Genomic DNA, 15,862 nt, shown 5'->3' with positions numbered 1-15,862 from the left:
TTAAGCGTTTCTGATTAATTCTTCTGGCTCGGGGACTGGGTGTTTGTGACTGTCCTAAAACTCTCCTCTTAATATTCAGACAACACACCACAAACCACCATAGGAACATGCAATAGTGTTTACATCCTTCCATATAGGGTAGCGTCGGGCTACATGCATATGTGCAACGCACCCGCGACCCCATAAGTGTGGGAAAATATTTACTGGAAGCAGAAGAAGAAGAATTCACACAGAGTGAAGCGTAACCAAGCCGCTGAAGAAAGGGGCCTTTTCGGATTCAAGTTTGATGAAATTTAGTCAGGGGATAAAGTATGAATTTGGAATAGGCTAAAAAGGCTTAAACCAGGTCATAAGTGAGCCAAGGGCTGGGGTGTTTGAGCCTGTGTTTATCTTCTTGGTCCTTATGACCTGTTTAAGAATGGAGCTGCCCTGGTCAGTTGACCGAGCTCGCAGGATTCTAAACTTGGTCATGTTAGCAATTTTATTTAGGTACCTGAATTCTAACAGTCGAAATTCGAACGTTGGGTGGTATCCTTGTGTTAGATCCCAGGCCTGAGGATCATTCTGCGTAGAAGTTTGTTTTGGAAAGTTTATAATTTGAAAACGGAGTATATCAGCATGTGCCTAATACATGCTAAATAATATTTCCTTTAATTGATGTAGGGATATATTTTCTATACAGCAGAGGTTTTACAGCAACCACGCATGCTGATTCTCGTTTATCCCATCGTTGCCCTATGAGCTGTCGGAGTCTGTGCGACGTAAGGACCAATGAGTACCAAAGACGTCTCAGAACAGCATTGAAGGCCCTTGGAAGAGTGGAAGATGAAGGCTTCCTCAAGATTTAACCTTGGCACTGAGTGGAATAGAGTGATCAGGTCTACACCCGGCCGCCTTTTCCCCAAGGAATTAAACCTGGTATTTGGAACAACTTGCTTTGCGTCGCACCAACACAGATATGGCGACAATGGGATAGGAAAGAGCTAAGAGTAGGAAGAAAGCGGTCGTTTCGTGGCCTTAACTAAGGCACCTTCCCGGCATTTGCCTGGTGTGAAAATGGGAGCCCAACTAGAGTATGGTTCCAGTGTATGGGACCCTCACCAGGATTACATAATTCGAGAATTGGAAGAAATTTGCTTTGGATGGATTCCGAGAAAATAGTGGCTTTTTTGAAAATGTTGCAAAGTTTGGGCTGCGAAGCCTCAGGAGGAAGGAGACAAGCTGCTCGATTAAGTGGTATGTTCCGAGCTGTCAGTGGAGATACTGCGTGGAATGACATTATTAGACGAATAATTCTGAGTGGTGTTTTTAAATGTAGGAAAAACCACAATATACGAAGAAAAATTTGGAATTCAAGGGGACAAATTAGGGCAAATATTCGTTAATAGGAAGAGGATTTAGGGATTTGAATAATTTAACGAGGGAGATGTTCAATAAATTTCCAAATTCTTCGCAATTGTTTGAGAAAAACTGTAAAAACAACAAATAGAGAATCTGCCACCAGGGCGACTGCCATAAGTGCAGATCAGTGGTGATTGATTGATGATGATGATGAAGATGATGATATTCAGGGATGCCGAAAGTGGATTTCGAACCCACTATCTAGCCAATGCAAGTTCACATCTACGCGACCGTAATCGCACTGCCAATTCGCTCGGTGCATCTGAAAGTAATGGGGTAGAAATAGTAAGAATTATCCGTGAAGAACCAGAATTAGTTCACGCTGACTATATTTAATCCGCCGGGCTATGTATTTGCGGCGGCAGAGCGCCAGCTTTCTGAGCTCAAGTTGGCAGGATCAATCTGGCTCAGCCCGATGGCTTTTCAAAATGATCATATACGTCAGCCTCGTGTCGGTAGATGTAGCGGCACGTCGAAGAACTGCTGCGGGACAAAATACCAGCACCTCAGCGTCTCCGAAAACCGTAGAGGTAATTAGTTGGACGCAAAATTAGTAAGATTGTTTAATCTTCCCTTTATTACAATTTTTTTCTAATAATTCTTCATTCATTCTTTCTACTCTCTGTCTATCCCTCGTAATCCTTACTTAGACCGTACGTAATTGATTTAATAATAATAATAATGTTATTTGCTTTACGTCCCACTAACTACTTTTACGGTCTTCGGAGACGCCGAGGTGTCGGAATTTAGTCCCGCAGGAGTTCTTTTATGTGACAGTAAATCTACCGACACGAGGCTGTTGTATTTGAGCACCTTCAAATACCACCGGACTGAGCCAGGATCGAACCTGCCAAGTTGGGGTTAGAAGGCCAACGCCTTAAACGTTTGAGCCACTCAGCCCGGCGTAATTGATTTAAACCTGAAGGTAACAGAATATTATAGTGAATTTACTGATTAGGTGAATATCTATTTGAATTTTACTACAATCAACCCTTTATTTTATATGTTCCATAATTGTCCTCTATTATATACGCTGTGTTGCAACCACATGTAGGTAAGTAAAACAGGAACCAATTTTCCTAGCCACGGGCAACATTATAGCGCTCGGCTGGTACTAGCTAGTGAAGCGTGTGATTGGCAGCCGAAATCGTGATGAATATTATCTGCGGGGTTAAATTACCCAAGCTCTATGCCCTGGGCAAGTCCCAGAAACATTCATTTCATATGTTCGGCTGTTTGCTATGAAGCAGCTCGAATGCAACATATGTTATGTCAACACAGTGCGGAAAAGACCGTTCCCCAGTGGTAGAATAGATATGAGTATGAACTAAACGGATGTCGAGCTTTGAATGGAATCATTAATTGTAATGCCTTAACAGGGTGTAGGAAAAATATTATATAGCAATCACAGATCGTGATAAATAGGAACATGACAACTAACCCGTTGTATTAGTTTTCCTAGTGCCGTTTGCCCGGTTTATGGAGTTTATCCAATGATGAATATAACGTAAACAATACTATACACTGTCAATAAATCATTTTGGATCCATATTCACAGCTATGCTATATGAGTTGAAACAACCAGTACACTTGCTCCACCAGTCAATACATACACGTTTATTTACAAATCAAAATTGTAAGAAAACTACATATTAGAACAACAGTACATGTTTCGGCCACATTAGGCCATCTTCAGCTGTTTATAAATAACGTTAATAACAATTTTAATTAACATTTTCTTTAGAATTTGCTTTACGTCGCAACGACACTTGTAGGTCTCACGGCGACTATGGGAGAGGCAAGGCCTAAGATTGGTAAGGAAGCGGCCGTGTCCTAAATTAAGGTACAGCCCCAGCATTTGCCTGGTATGAAAATGGGAAACCACGGAAAACCATCTTCAGGGCTGCCGACAGTGGGGTTCGAACTCACTATCTCCCGGATGCAAGCTCACAGCTGCGCACCCCTAAATGCAGAACCAATTCACCCGGTTTTAATATTTTTACGCGAAACAAATTTTAAGGAACAGAAGAAACTTTTCATTGCATCATCATTGTCACTTATTACGTAGAATTGTTCAATACCAGACTCATTCTGACTTCATTATACTTCATGAAACGACTCCTTCATCTCATGTTGTTTCAAAGCGCACCTGTGCTTATTTTAAAAGTATATCATATGAATGTAAACCTTCATCACGTTTTGCAACTTTCAGTACATTAATTTTAAGTTAATGTTATTTCTATTTTTCTTATTATTATTATTTCTAGACAGCCGAAGATGGACTACTTCGGATGAAGCATATAGGTCTACTGTTGTTCTAAAACGTTGTTTTTATAATTTTGAATTGTAAATAAACTTATATGTATTGACTAGGTGGAAGAAGTATACAATTGTTAACATATAATATTGTAGTACATACATATATATGCATATTTACAAATTGATTTGCTAGAAACCTTTTGTAGAACGAATCATGTCGTTCTCTTATAAATATATTCTTTTACAGGTATATTTACAGGTAAGTTAGAGTGTTCTATGCCCTGCATTTCGTACTTTGGCAGACTGAAAACTTACAAGTAATATGCATATAGGAAGAGTTGAACAACAGGCTAAAACGGGATTTTTTTACGTGGGATTTATTGTTTACACATGATGAAGGGAAGAAGAGAATTAAGTACTAGTATGAAAGCCTGCATTCCACAGTCAACATTACTATTTGAAAATTGAAAATTTGAAAATTACTAATTGAAAATTTGAAAATGAACTTAATGTTAATTTAGTGTATCTTATAAATAAAAGTTGCACTTCCCATGTATTATATATGCCAATTATATAGAATCAGAACATGCATTAAAATATATCCTTAAAAAACGTGTAGATGGCTTTCCTAAGAGTTCACAGATGGACAGAATTTCTGCATGAACGATAGTTTTGCCTAGCTTCAGCACAGTGTATCTCGTTGCACAATCACCTTTGGTATATAAACAACGAAGAGAAGATTTTCAAAATATTCCTTTTACCTCTTCAGTGATTCCCTGCGTTATGTTATGAGTTCACCTGACTTACCCAAAATACTATTCATTCCCTTCTTCCCTCCCTTCCTAAGCTTCTTTATCACTGTCCAGGAAAGATTCCCTGCAGCTTGACCTAATCTTTCCTAATTACTACCAAAATATTCCCACGACATTTTATAGGATTCAACAACTATTTGTTTTACTCTGTTTCTTTCCTCTGCATACAATTACCTGTCTGCGTTAGTGCTTGTTTGGAGCCATTTATGGTATCGTACGTCTTCTTTTTATGTCTACAAGCAGCTGAGAAGGTGCATTTTCGTGTTACTGTGGGCACGACCAACACAAAAATACCGTTCTTTTTAAAATTCTGAGCAATTTACAGACAAAACTATTACTTTATATTTACAGATTTAAGTTTACTGATGTAGTTCTACTCAATCCGTGTATTCAGTCATTGTTTACATATTTGTTTTACGTCGCAATGGCACAGACTGATCTTATGGCGATGATGGGGCACGAAGCGACCGTGGCCTTAATTAAGGTACAGCACCAGTATTTGACTTCTGTGAAAATGGGACACATCGGGAAACCATCTTCAGGGCTGCTGACTCAGTGGTTTGAACCTACCATCTCCCGAGTGTAAGCACACTGCTATGTGACTAATGCCGCTTAGCCAAGTAGCTCGGTAGTAATCAGTTTCTCTATACAGCTGGTTCTATTCATTTCAAGAAAATGTTCATTTCTATGGAATATATTTTGTACATCGTTGCTTCACTGCCTGCGAAGACTGAACCTGAACATCAGGTACATAAAACAATGTCGCTGTCGAACATGGACAAATAACTTGTAATTTGTACAATTATTTATATTTGGGAAATGATAATGCAATGTTACTATAATAATCGTTCCCGAGATTGATAAAAAATTTCTATGGAATCCAACAACATAATGCTAAATCAGTGTTCTCACCTGTAATCGTCTTCCTATGTACCCCAGACTAGGGCCGACCGCTCCGGCCACGCCTCCTCCACCCGTGCCACCTCCAGAACTACCTCCATGTAGAGTACCGTAGAACTTGTTCTCGCTGCGGTCCGACACAAGAAACTGATCGTCTCTCATGGAGAAGTCTTCTTCAGGTTCTTCTCCTGGATATGTATCATCGCTGTCGGGTGAACTGGAGAAAAATGTAAAAGTGAACCTTTTCACGAACATGCGTGGAAAGCGGAAATATAAATTTAAAAGCAGTTTTTAATGGGGCCACGCGGAAGGGGTCGAAATTGAGATTTAAATATCCAAATCACTTATATTTTAAAAAGATATTTCAGACTTCGAATTTTGAGCCATTCATTTACCTGTTATTGTTTCTGTATTCGGGCCATTTTTATGTGAGTAAGGAGTTACATGCGCTTTCTTTGGGCACAAAACATCTTCGCATGCATTTTGGTTTTGGAGTTATTAATCGCAAACCTAGTCACCCTCACTCCTGACTAATTATTTATCTGAGGTTCATTTTCTTTCATGCGCCACATTACCTATCAAATGTTACCTCAACCATTCAGATAATATCTTTAGATTAGGACCAATAATCTCGAATAAGAGCCCGTACTTTCGTTACAGTGAGGTTCGAAAGTAGGTCACCTTATTTTGTGGACGTTATCACATCAATAATGATTCGTTCAGCTCTAGACCGAGGATTTATACGTCCTAAACAATTATTCTTAAGCGCCTAAAATTTTTCTTATTATCTCATTAAGGCATTAAATATGCTGTAAAATTGTGGAACAGGAAAACATTATAGACATAACAATATGACTGCAATGCCTTTAAATCAGCAAATGTTTTGGCAAAGCCAAATAAACCATTACACCAATGCAAAGAGTTGCACACTACAGAGCAAATAGGCGTAATACTCTAGTATCCAAGAAAACTGAAAGGTTTGCCACAAAAGCCTCTGGAGTGATATACACGTAGTACCGTAATTAGAAAAATAACTAAGGAGGAAGCCGTAGTATGGAAAATATATGCAAAAGTGCGACTTTTGTACAAACTGCCTGCCGTTTTACACCTATTTTAATATGTGTGGGATTTTCTCGAATGAAAAATCACAAGACAATCCGCTGTAATGAGTAAATGTTTCGGAATTATGAATTCTCTCTATTATAGATTATTTATTTATTTATTTATTTATTTATTTATTTATTTATTTATTTATTTATTTACTTATTTATTTATTTATTTATTTATTTATTCCAAATTTACATTGGTGAGAAAAGACTCACGGTCCTCTCTTACATTTAACAACTTTAAATAATAAAATTTAAAAATGTAAACATAAAAGGAAGTTATAGCAATTCTACAAAAGTAATACTACGGACAGATACACTAATCGTAAGACCTGATTACAAATAGGTAAAGCAATAAGAATGATAATACGAAGAATAATAAAAATAGGAAAATATGAAAAATATAAAAATGCATAGATTAAACTTTCGACTCATATTGAACTGGAATGTTGCGATCAACTACAGCGCGTGTATAACAGAGACGCTGAACACTAGGCCAGTGAGCTACAGACAGGCCAACCACTACGCAAATTGCTAACAGGTTCAAGGCCATTTTCTCGTTAAATGAGTGACTATGACACAACTCTTCGGACACGTATCTGTTTATATTTGATGCAGATCAACCTCCTAAAATTTGAATTACATCGCTGACCCCATAGCTGTTACTTCCTTTTGTGAGACAAGATTCACATTCCACCGTACAATGTCGACAGTTTTGTTAATTTGATTGTCCCATTACAGCTTAACTCATTCGAGGACTTCCCACAATTGATGTTAGCAGGCTTTTCAAAACACGTGGAAGATCAATGCAATTATTTTTTTAAATAGCCCGTAAGCTTAAAGTAGGCTCTTTAGGTCGTATAAAATTACCATTTGTGTGTTAAATTAGTAACGAAATGTGTGTGAAGAAAATTTTTAGAACTAGACACACTAGAAAAGTTAGATTTTGTATACCTTAAGATCCACCTATGGTATATGTTTTTGAGTGTTGGGTAACAAAGAAGAAAACTGTTTCACGTTACTGAAATGAGGATTCTACGGTGGGATCCTGAGCAGACTGCTAGGACAAAACCCCAAATGATCTCATTCGCCTATCGCAGAGGGTAACAGCTTTCTCAGAAAAAGTATAAAAAAGATGGTATAGTAATTCTGGAGGAAGACTAGAGATATACGTGGCTCACTGAGTTGAGAAGATGAACATTGGCGGCATTCCATCAATGGGACTACTATACATCAGAGTTACAAAGGACTTTCCAGGGACAATTCACCTACGGTCCAAGACAGGAATTACTGAGGTGAGTGACCGGAAAACCTGACCATTTTTTTCCTCAAATACGCAAGAAAGAACAATATTATTGCTTTTATGATTATCATTTCTAGATCATGACTGAACTAGCAGGAATTAACGTTTACAGGGCTCTATGTTTTCCCGTATGGGCTAGATCAAATTTGTTACATTCAGTGATCTTTCCCTGCCTCATAAGTCTTGTATTTGACAACATGAAGGTGATTGAGCGACGCTACAGAGGTAATATCATTCCTAATGGAGTCAGTACCTGTTATGAATGGAGTGAAAATGTCACTCATAGGGTCTGTTGGTGATTGCATTTCAGTGTGGTTGGCAGACTTATCAACGCCTGGCTCAGAGAGGAAAGCAACGGGAAACAATATCATTCCTCATCCCCCTAGTAATTCTATTCAATGAGACCTAGGCTCTCTACGACAGCTGATAGTGAAGTTGTTGAAGATCAAACCAGCCTTCAGGCTGATTACTCAAAGTACATAACATGCTGTTCACTTCGAACGCCTTTACTTACCTTGATGTTGTACAACCATGACGTTCGCCTTCTTCCAACAAAGCGATATCCATCCACTTAAAAAATCATATGCACCAGCTTATATTATGATTACTATTATTTTTATTATTAAAGCCACTTGTGGCAATCCCTATAGATAGTTCTCATATTCTTATCTGACAAGAGATGCTTGTGAGGAAATAAATACTTGTTTTTCTACAACATACAAGTTAAGTCAAAAGCTCCAGTACTGAACAAATCTCGAAGTTAGTATTTCTAACATTATTGCCTGAGGTGGAAAGAAATCTAATTCCACATTCATCAGCATTTATGTTTCTAGTCGGAGATATGGGCCAATTACCATATAGAAAGAGGTTAATTTAAAACTCAATTTCTTGGAGTGGTGTTCTGATTGCATTTTATAACGAGTCTTGGCGAAACTTATTACACCGTGCGGATAAATGTCTCAGTGTTTCTTAATTGAAGTGCTCGTTCTCATCTGGGAGGTCACCATCCAGGTGGAAACAATTTATAATTAATTGGAGATATTAAAAATCTTCAACGTCACGGTCTATGTGGAAACCCGTGTCGTCGCACACAACATTTCGTCGATTGTCACATCACTTTCTGGGGTACACACAGTTGTAAATGTAGTAGACAGGTAATTCAGGATAGACCATATTTTATGCAGTTTAGGTTGCGGATTATTTAATATTCAATTGTAAATTATAAACGGATCTATAAGTGAAATTCTCGATTATGCACAGGGTTTTTAAATTTAAAGTGAGCTGTAGGTCACCGAAGAGTGTCGCCATTTCCTTGTCATTTGCTGCAGTAAACTGTGAGGCAGCCCAAGTGACGTCGACACAAAATACCTGTACTGGGTAGCTAAAGCGATATGATATGATTATTATTGATATTAATAGTATCACCTCTTTTATTATTCATTTAATCTTTAGGTTTTCATTTTCACAAGAAACCAACCTCCTGTGTTACACGCTGCCGTTTAAGACGAGACAAAAGAATTAATGAACAACGGTCCTTCATCAGAAAATGTATTATAAATTATGATTATGATTATTATTAGTAGTAGTAGTAGCGAATTCTCCCAATATTGGAAGACGTTAAGCAAATAACTCAAACATTTCCTCTGTGGGTTCTTATTGTTTTTCCAATAGGTTTTCATTCTTTCCCTGAAGGCTTCTTTGCGTTCTGCTGACCACTTTGGTCTGTAGTGATTTTGTTGTTGTTGCTCTCATTAAACTTCCCAGTTGATTACATTGTGTCTAAAGATGTCTCTTTCTAGGTTGTCTATTGAACTTATATTTGAGGTCCTTTCGAAATTCGTTAAGCCAGGGTGTTGAGTTCTTAAGCGAGGTTACATAATCTATTATCCTTTTTGTCTATCAATTTTCTGGTAATCTAGTCAGATGGCCGAAGAATTTCATTCGTCTTTTCCTTAATGTCAATTTCGATGTTCGAGATTGTTGTTGTTGTTATTATTATTATTATTATTATTATTATTATTATTATTATTATTATTATTATTATTATTATTAACGATTTTATTACTGTGTTCCACAGGTACACTGTAGTAGGGACATTTAAAATAATTGGCGGTAGGTTGTCATTATTGTAACAGCCGCAGTTTTTTTTAGGGTTTCGTAGATTAATTATTAGAAATAAAAGAAACATTTTATGACCATGACTTATTCACGACAGCTAATCTCCAGCTAAGCGCTCGAGTCAACACAGCGCCGTCTTATACATGAGTGTGCGTGTGACGTCACATATTTAGTACACATTTTGTCTTACTTTGAAGCGCTATTTCATGAAAACAAACTTGCAGATTTTCATTTGTTAAACTTTTTTTGCAACAAGTAGCCTTCTCTTGTATCTGTCAATTGAGATATTGGACATAATCATAAGTTAAATACTCTCGCCGATATACGCGTTCTTCCCAAAGAGTAAAACCGTCTTAAAATTTTTCTTTCCATGTACCCGTTGTCGAGGAAACCTAATTTGACATTAACATAATTCATTTTATCTTTGTAGTGTAGAAGCATCTGTCTGCATCTTACCCGGAGACCTCAGGTCTGATCATCGAATAGTCCCACCATTATGATCTTGGAATATGAGGAGTGATGGAGTTCATACTGGAGGTCAACCTAGGGGGCTTAATTATATGGGCAGCAGCGGTTCTAGTCAGGAAGTCAACAAAAATGACCTGAAAGTCTTCTTCAATCAAGGCTGAAAAATCAAATCAAATCAAATCAAATCAAATCAAATCAAATCAAATCAAATCAAATCAAATCAAATCAAATCAAATCAAATCAAATCAAATCAAATCAAATCAAATCAAATCAAATCAAATCAAATCAAATCAAATCAAATCAAATCAAATCAAATCAAATCAAATCAAATCAAATCAAATCAAATCAAATCAAATCAAATCAAATCAAATCAAATCAAATCAAATCAAATCAAATCAAATCAAATCAAATCAAATCAAATCAAATCAAATCAAATCAAATCAAATCAAATCAAATCAAATCAAATCAAATCAAATCAAATCAAATCAAATCAAATCAAATCAAATCAAATCAAATCAAATCAAATCAAATCAAATCAAATCAAATCAAATCAAATCAAATCAAATCAAATCAAATCAAATCAAATCAAATCAAATCAAATCAAATCAAATCAAATCAAATCAAATCAAATCAAATCAAATCAAATCAAATCAAATCAAATCAAATCAAATCAAATCAAATCAAATCAAATCAAATCAAATCAAATCAAATCAAATCAAATCAAATCAAATCAAATCAAATCAAATCAAATCAAATCAAATCAAATCAAATCAAATCAAATCAAATCAAATCAAATCAAATCAAATCAAATCAAATCAAATCAAATCAAATCAAATCAAATCAAATCAAATCAAATCAAATCAAATCAAATCAAATCAAATCAAATCAAATCAAATCAAATCAAATCAAATCAAATCAAATCAAATCAAATCAAATCAAATCAAATCAAATCAAATCAAATCAAATCAAATCAAATCAAATCAAATCAAATCAAATCAAATCAAAATTGAAGCAAATCAAATCCCTGAATCTTAACTGGGCAGTGAAATGTACCTCACCTTCTGGTCACTCTCCGTACCATGATCCTCTGCTGCTGGGTCTGGTGATGATGCAGACCAGTGGCACCCGCGTGTGCCAGGTGAGATGTTGGTGCAGAACCGATAACGGTGGGTGCCTGTGCTTGAGGAGGTTGGTTCCCGCCCAGAGCCTGTCTGAGTTGATCGGGATGTAGCTGATTGCTGTACAACACCTGAAAGGGAGAAATATAAGTTTTAGGTGATTTTCACTTTTCGTTTGGTGTCTTATCCGTTTTAAAAGGGTACACATGCCAGTTTTATTTTCAAAGGTCCCTAATCAGCTCAAAAATGTTGTCAATCTGTACGATTGAGGCAGCAATCGAAATATTTTTCACTCCAGTTTGACGAATTTAGGTATGGATGTGTTTTAATAAATATTTTGCCTTAGAAACGAATATAAGGAGAAAAGAAAATCCTCCTCCAAAAATACATACCTTTTGTTCTACACCTCTTTGCGGACACTTCCCTGTATCAAACGTTTACCGGAAATAAACGGTTAGAGAATTCACAAAGACATATCAAGAGTCTAAATGTGAGGTTGTGGCTTTCACTTTTGGGTAATACGCCCCTATACTTATGGTGGAAAACCGAATCAACACCTATCTGGTCTTTCCCTTTTGTCTTATCCGTTTTAAAAGGGTACACATGCCAGTTTTATTTTCAAAGGTCCCTAATCAGCTCAAAAATGTTGTCAATCTGTACGATTGAGGCAGCAATCGAAATATTTTTTTCACTCCAGTTTGACGAATTTAGGTATGGATGTGTTTTAATAAATATTTTGCCTAAGAAACGAATATAAGGAGAAAAGAAAATCCTCCTCCAAAAATACATACCTTTTGTTCTACACCTCTTTGCGGACACTTCCCTGTATCAAACGTTTACCGGAAATAAACGGTTAGGGAATTCACAAAGGCATATCAAGAGTCTAAATGTGAGGTTGTGGCTTTCACTTTTGGGTAATACGCCCCTATACTTATGGTGGAAAACCGAATCAACACCTATCTGGTCTTTCCCTTTTGTCTTTGATGGACGATAAATCCGATTTCGTTATGAATTCCAAGCACCGATTTGCATGGAAATTCACTTCGATAGTAAATTTTCAAAGTATTCCAGAACATTTTATACTTCGCCGTTCAGTCTAAGAAAACGGAGTGGGAATTTTGAGTCCTGAATCTAGAGGCCCAAAACTTCCGGATTACTCACCTCAGTGTCATCTCAAAACCCTTAATTTCTTTGATGGTTTAAGGTACTTTAAAACTAATTTGTATCCTGCCAGAAAATCATGAGCAGAGAATGAGTGAAATTAAAACAGAGTTTCATTCCGATTTAATCCTTTTCTGAAACATCGCTCGATCTGTAGATTTTTCTGAAAACACACAATCGGTTTTTGCAGCTCACTGAACATGATCACACTGCATCGTACCGTTCAGTGTATTTCTTTAATCTTATTGCTGTAACCGACTCCCAACCATTTTATTTTTCTGTGACAGAAAGATCAATATTTTTCGGAACTGTTCAAATGCGATATTCAACTAATTTTTCGTGCCATAAATCCGGTGTTGGTTTCTCATGGAGGCCTACAACAATCCTATCATAAATCAGCTAACAGAATTGAGAATTAAATTTTTCAAGCAGTAGACCGATAGTCGGGATCACGACACAATTTATATATCTGCGCTCCAGGATGAACTGTATGGGAAAGATTCCCTTCATAAGACACTGTGTCGCACACTGCGTGGCCAACATAAACATGTTCTGCCCGTCGCTTGGAGAGAAATAGCTGCTAATATACTCCAGGGTGGATAAGCTTACCAGTCACTCTTCAAATTACCGGTTCCAATACTTGATACATCAGTATCCAGTCCTCCAGCCCAGGAAGCATGCTGCACGTTCTTCAATATTCTCTTTATCGTCAGTCCCCTAAGTGAAAACCACATATAGCTATCTTCAAATAATCAGAAAATGTCTTAGGTGAAAAGTTTACTAGAGCCACCATGTGCATCCTAAATGAAATCGATGAAAAATTGAACTGATATTAAGATATTACAATATATTTGTCCCCGCATGTGGACGTTGCATTTGAATTGGGCATGGACTATACTTATGCTAGTATTTGCTAGAGGGAAAGGGCGAAGAATGCGAATGTAGCAGCCGTAGTCTAATTAATGTACAACCCCAGTTATGTGAAAATAGAAAACCACGGAAAACCATCTTCAGGGCAGCCTACGGTGGATTTGAACGCACAGTTTTCCAAATGCAAGCTAACAGCTACGTGATTCTAACCGCACGGCCATTTCGCTCGCTCATGCACATTTTCTCGGCATATACTATAGATATAATAAATACAACATGTTACACAATGCTGTAATATGTAAATACATTTTGAGGGTATTCTGTAATGAAGCATTTGATTACCCTGTGTACCACCCCTCCATCTATATTATTAGCCACATCTGTAGCATGCAAACTATCATGCAGATGATACACAGGGTTATTCACCTGAGATGTTACACGAAAATAACGTCTAAACCATTAAAGATATCGGTATTCAGTTTTCATATTTATAAATGCTACCCAGGAACTTGTAAAATACTCATGGGGCTGATTAATAGCCGAGATATTAATACTAACTTCATATTTTAAAATGGAATAGTACAAATTCGTGCAGCTGGACTGAAATGTCAACTGCGTACAAGTTCATATATGTAAGCATTTTCCAAATTGGACAGTTACTTTTTGAGATATTAATAAAAACCGCATTTGAGCTTTTGCGTGCAGCATCAAACAGCGTACGTTCGGTTAAGGACGTATTGGCACGCAAGCTGTTTCCTGGCCTTGATTCCAGCCAGAGAACGGATACCAGACATGTACTGTAAACTATCGTATAGTTGGGGACAAAACATGACGTCCTCACTTCCTAGAAGCGAGCTGGAAGCCAGTAGTCAATCACACCCTGCACCCTGCTGAGTTAATGAGTTCTAAGGGATCCTTGTTTGTTTTGGAGAAGCTGCCAAATCACTTTCTTCCTCACTATCTGTAGTATTTACCCTTTCTTCGTGTAGAGTGCAGTAGCCGATTTGGCAACTCGGGCTGCAGTAGAGGTAGTAAATCCTATTAAGTCGCTAATAGACATCGAGCTGCCGCTGGAAGGTAGTGGTGTGAGGCGAGGTCGTCATGATTTGTCCCCAACTATACACAAAATATGATGTACCGTCCCTGGGTGTGCAACGTTATTGTATGACTGGCGAACACACAGCGGGGAAGTAAGATTAAAGTTGTTATTTGTTTTGCTTTGTTTTGTTTTGAAATCCATGTGTAACAGGTTGCGCTCTGTTTGGCGTCTTTCCCCATGGTTGGGAATGGGAAGGATTTGGAAAGGACGTCGGCCGTGGCCTATCTCAAAGGTACCAAGTCAAAGTAATTATTTTATTCCTTTTATTCCTTTCCTCTCTGCCTTATCATGAGTTCGCCTTCATATACACTTTGCAAACCCATCAGATATGTACTATATGTTTACATGCCTGGTATCCATTCTGTGGCTGCAATCGCACCCAGGAAACTACTTCCGTGTCAATATGTCTTTGCCCAACTATACTGTAACCGTACAACAGCGTTACAGATTCCATTCAGTATTTATTATTATTATTATTATTATTATTATTATTATTATTATTATTATTATTATTAACCCGATTTGTTAGATTTTATATTCTGTTTCTCATCATTTAGACTGTAATAATTAGGTATCACGCATATTATTGTATTTAATCATAGTTTAAGTGAATATGTTTGTAATTATGCTGTATATTAGTAAGTGAGATTTGTTGGTTTGATATAGTCATTCTGTGGCTTGTAACGCTGGCTAGATGAGCTGGCATAGTATTTTGCAATCGAGGCTATGTTTAACTGAGAATGTTATGTGCAAGTAGGTTTTCCGATGACTCATGCAGCATGGTCAACGGTAATCCGCTTGGGTACGCTTATACGACACATGACTGATGACATCAGTGCATGGGCACATGATTGCGACCAAGTGTCAGTATTCGCCAGCTACTGTATGTTGAGGTGGAAGGGATGAACAGAGAGTAGGCAGATGAGTCGTCATCGCGAGGTTATAAAATTCGATGCAACGGTGGTGAGAGGTATCAGATCATATGTATCAGTCAGATGTATCAAATGGAAGATGTGGTCTTAGAGTGATGGTCAGAGCTAAGAGTTGTGTTTGAAGAAGTCTTGTAATAATCGAGGTCTACAAGTGGTGGTTGTATCCGAGCAGAGACGGGTACTATGCTGATAAAGAAACATCATCTTCTTGTGAGGATGGACTTCACAAGATGTTTCAATAATATTTTCCAATTTCTTATAATATATTGAGTGGACGTAATTACATTGGAGCTCCCTACACGCGTACATGGTATG

The 15,862-nt window shown here is 37.3% G+C and overlaps 1 protein-coding gene across 1 annotated transcript in view; it reads right to left on the bottom strand.

The window, feature by feature from the left end:
- The window catches only part of LOC136875987 (solute carrier family 7 member 14), a 446,413-nt gene that overhangs the window by 13,830 nt on the left and 416,721 nt on the right, over positions 1-15,862 (bottom strand). Inside the window, exons 9-10 of the mRNA XM_067149601.2 lie at positions 11,426-11,616; positions 5,385-5,589 (exon numbers count right to left, since the gene is read on the bottom strand). Of these exons, the coding sequence (XP_067005702.2) occupies positions 5,385-5,589; positions 11,426-11,616 (396 nt within the window). The remainder of the gene's footprint in view (positions 1-5,384; positions 5,590-11,425; positions 11,617-15,862) is intronic.

This window comes from Anabrus simplex, chromosome 6, assembly GCF_040414725.1.
Source record: "Anabrus simplex isolate iqAnaSimp1 chromosome 6, ASM4041472v1, whole genome shotgun sequence".
In the NCBI taxonomy this organism is placed as follows: Eukaryota; Metazoa; Arthropoda; class Insecta; order Orthoptera; family Tettigoniidae; genus Anabrus; species Anabrus simplex.
The sequence above is the reverse complement of the archived record's forward strand: the minus strand, read 5'-3'. Positions and strand labels throughout refer to the sequence as shown.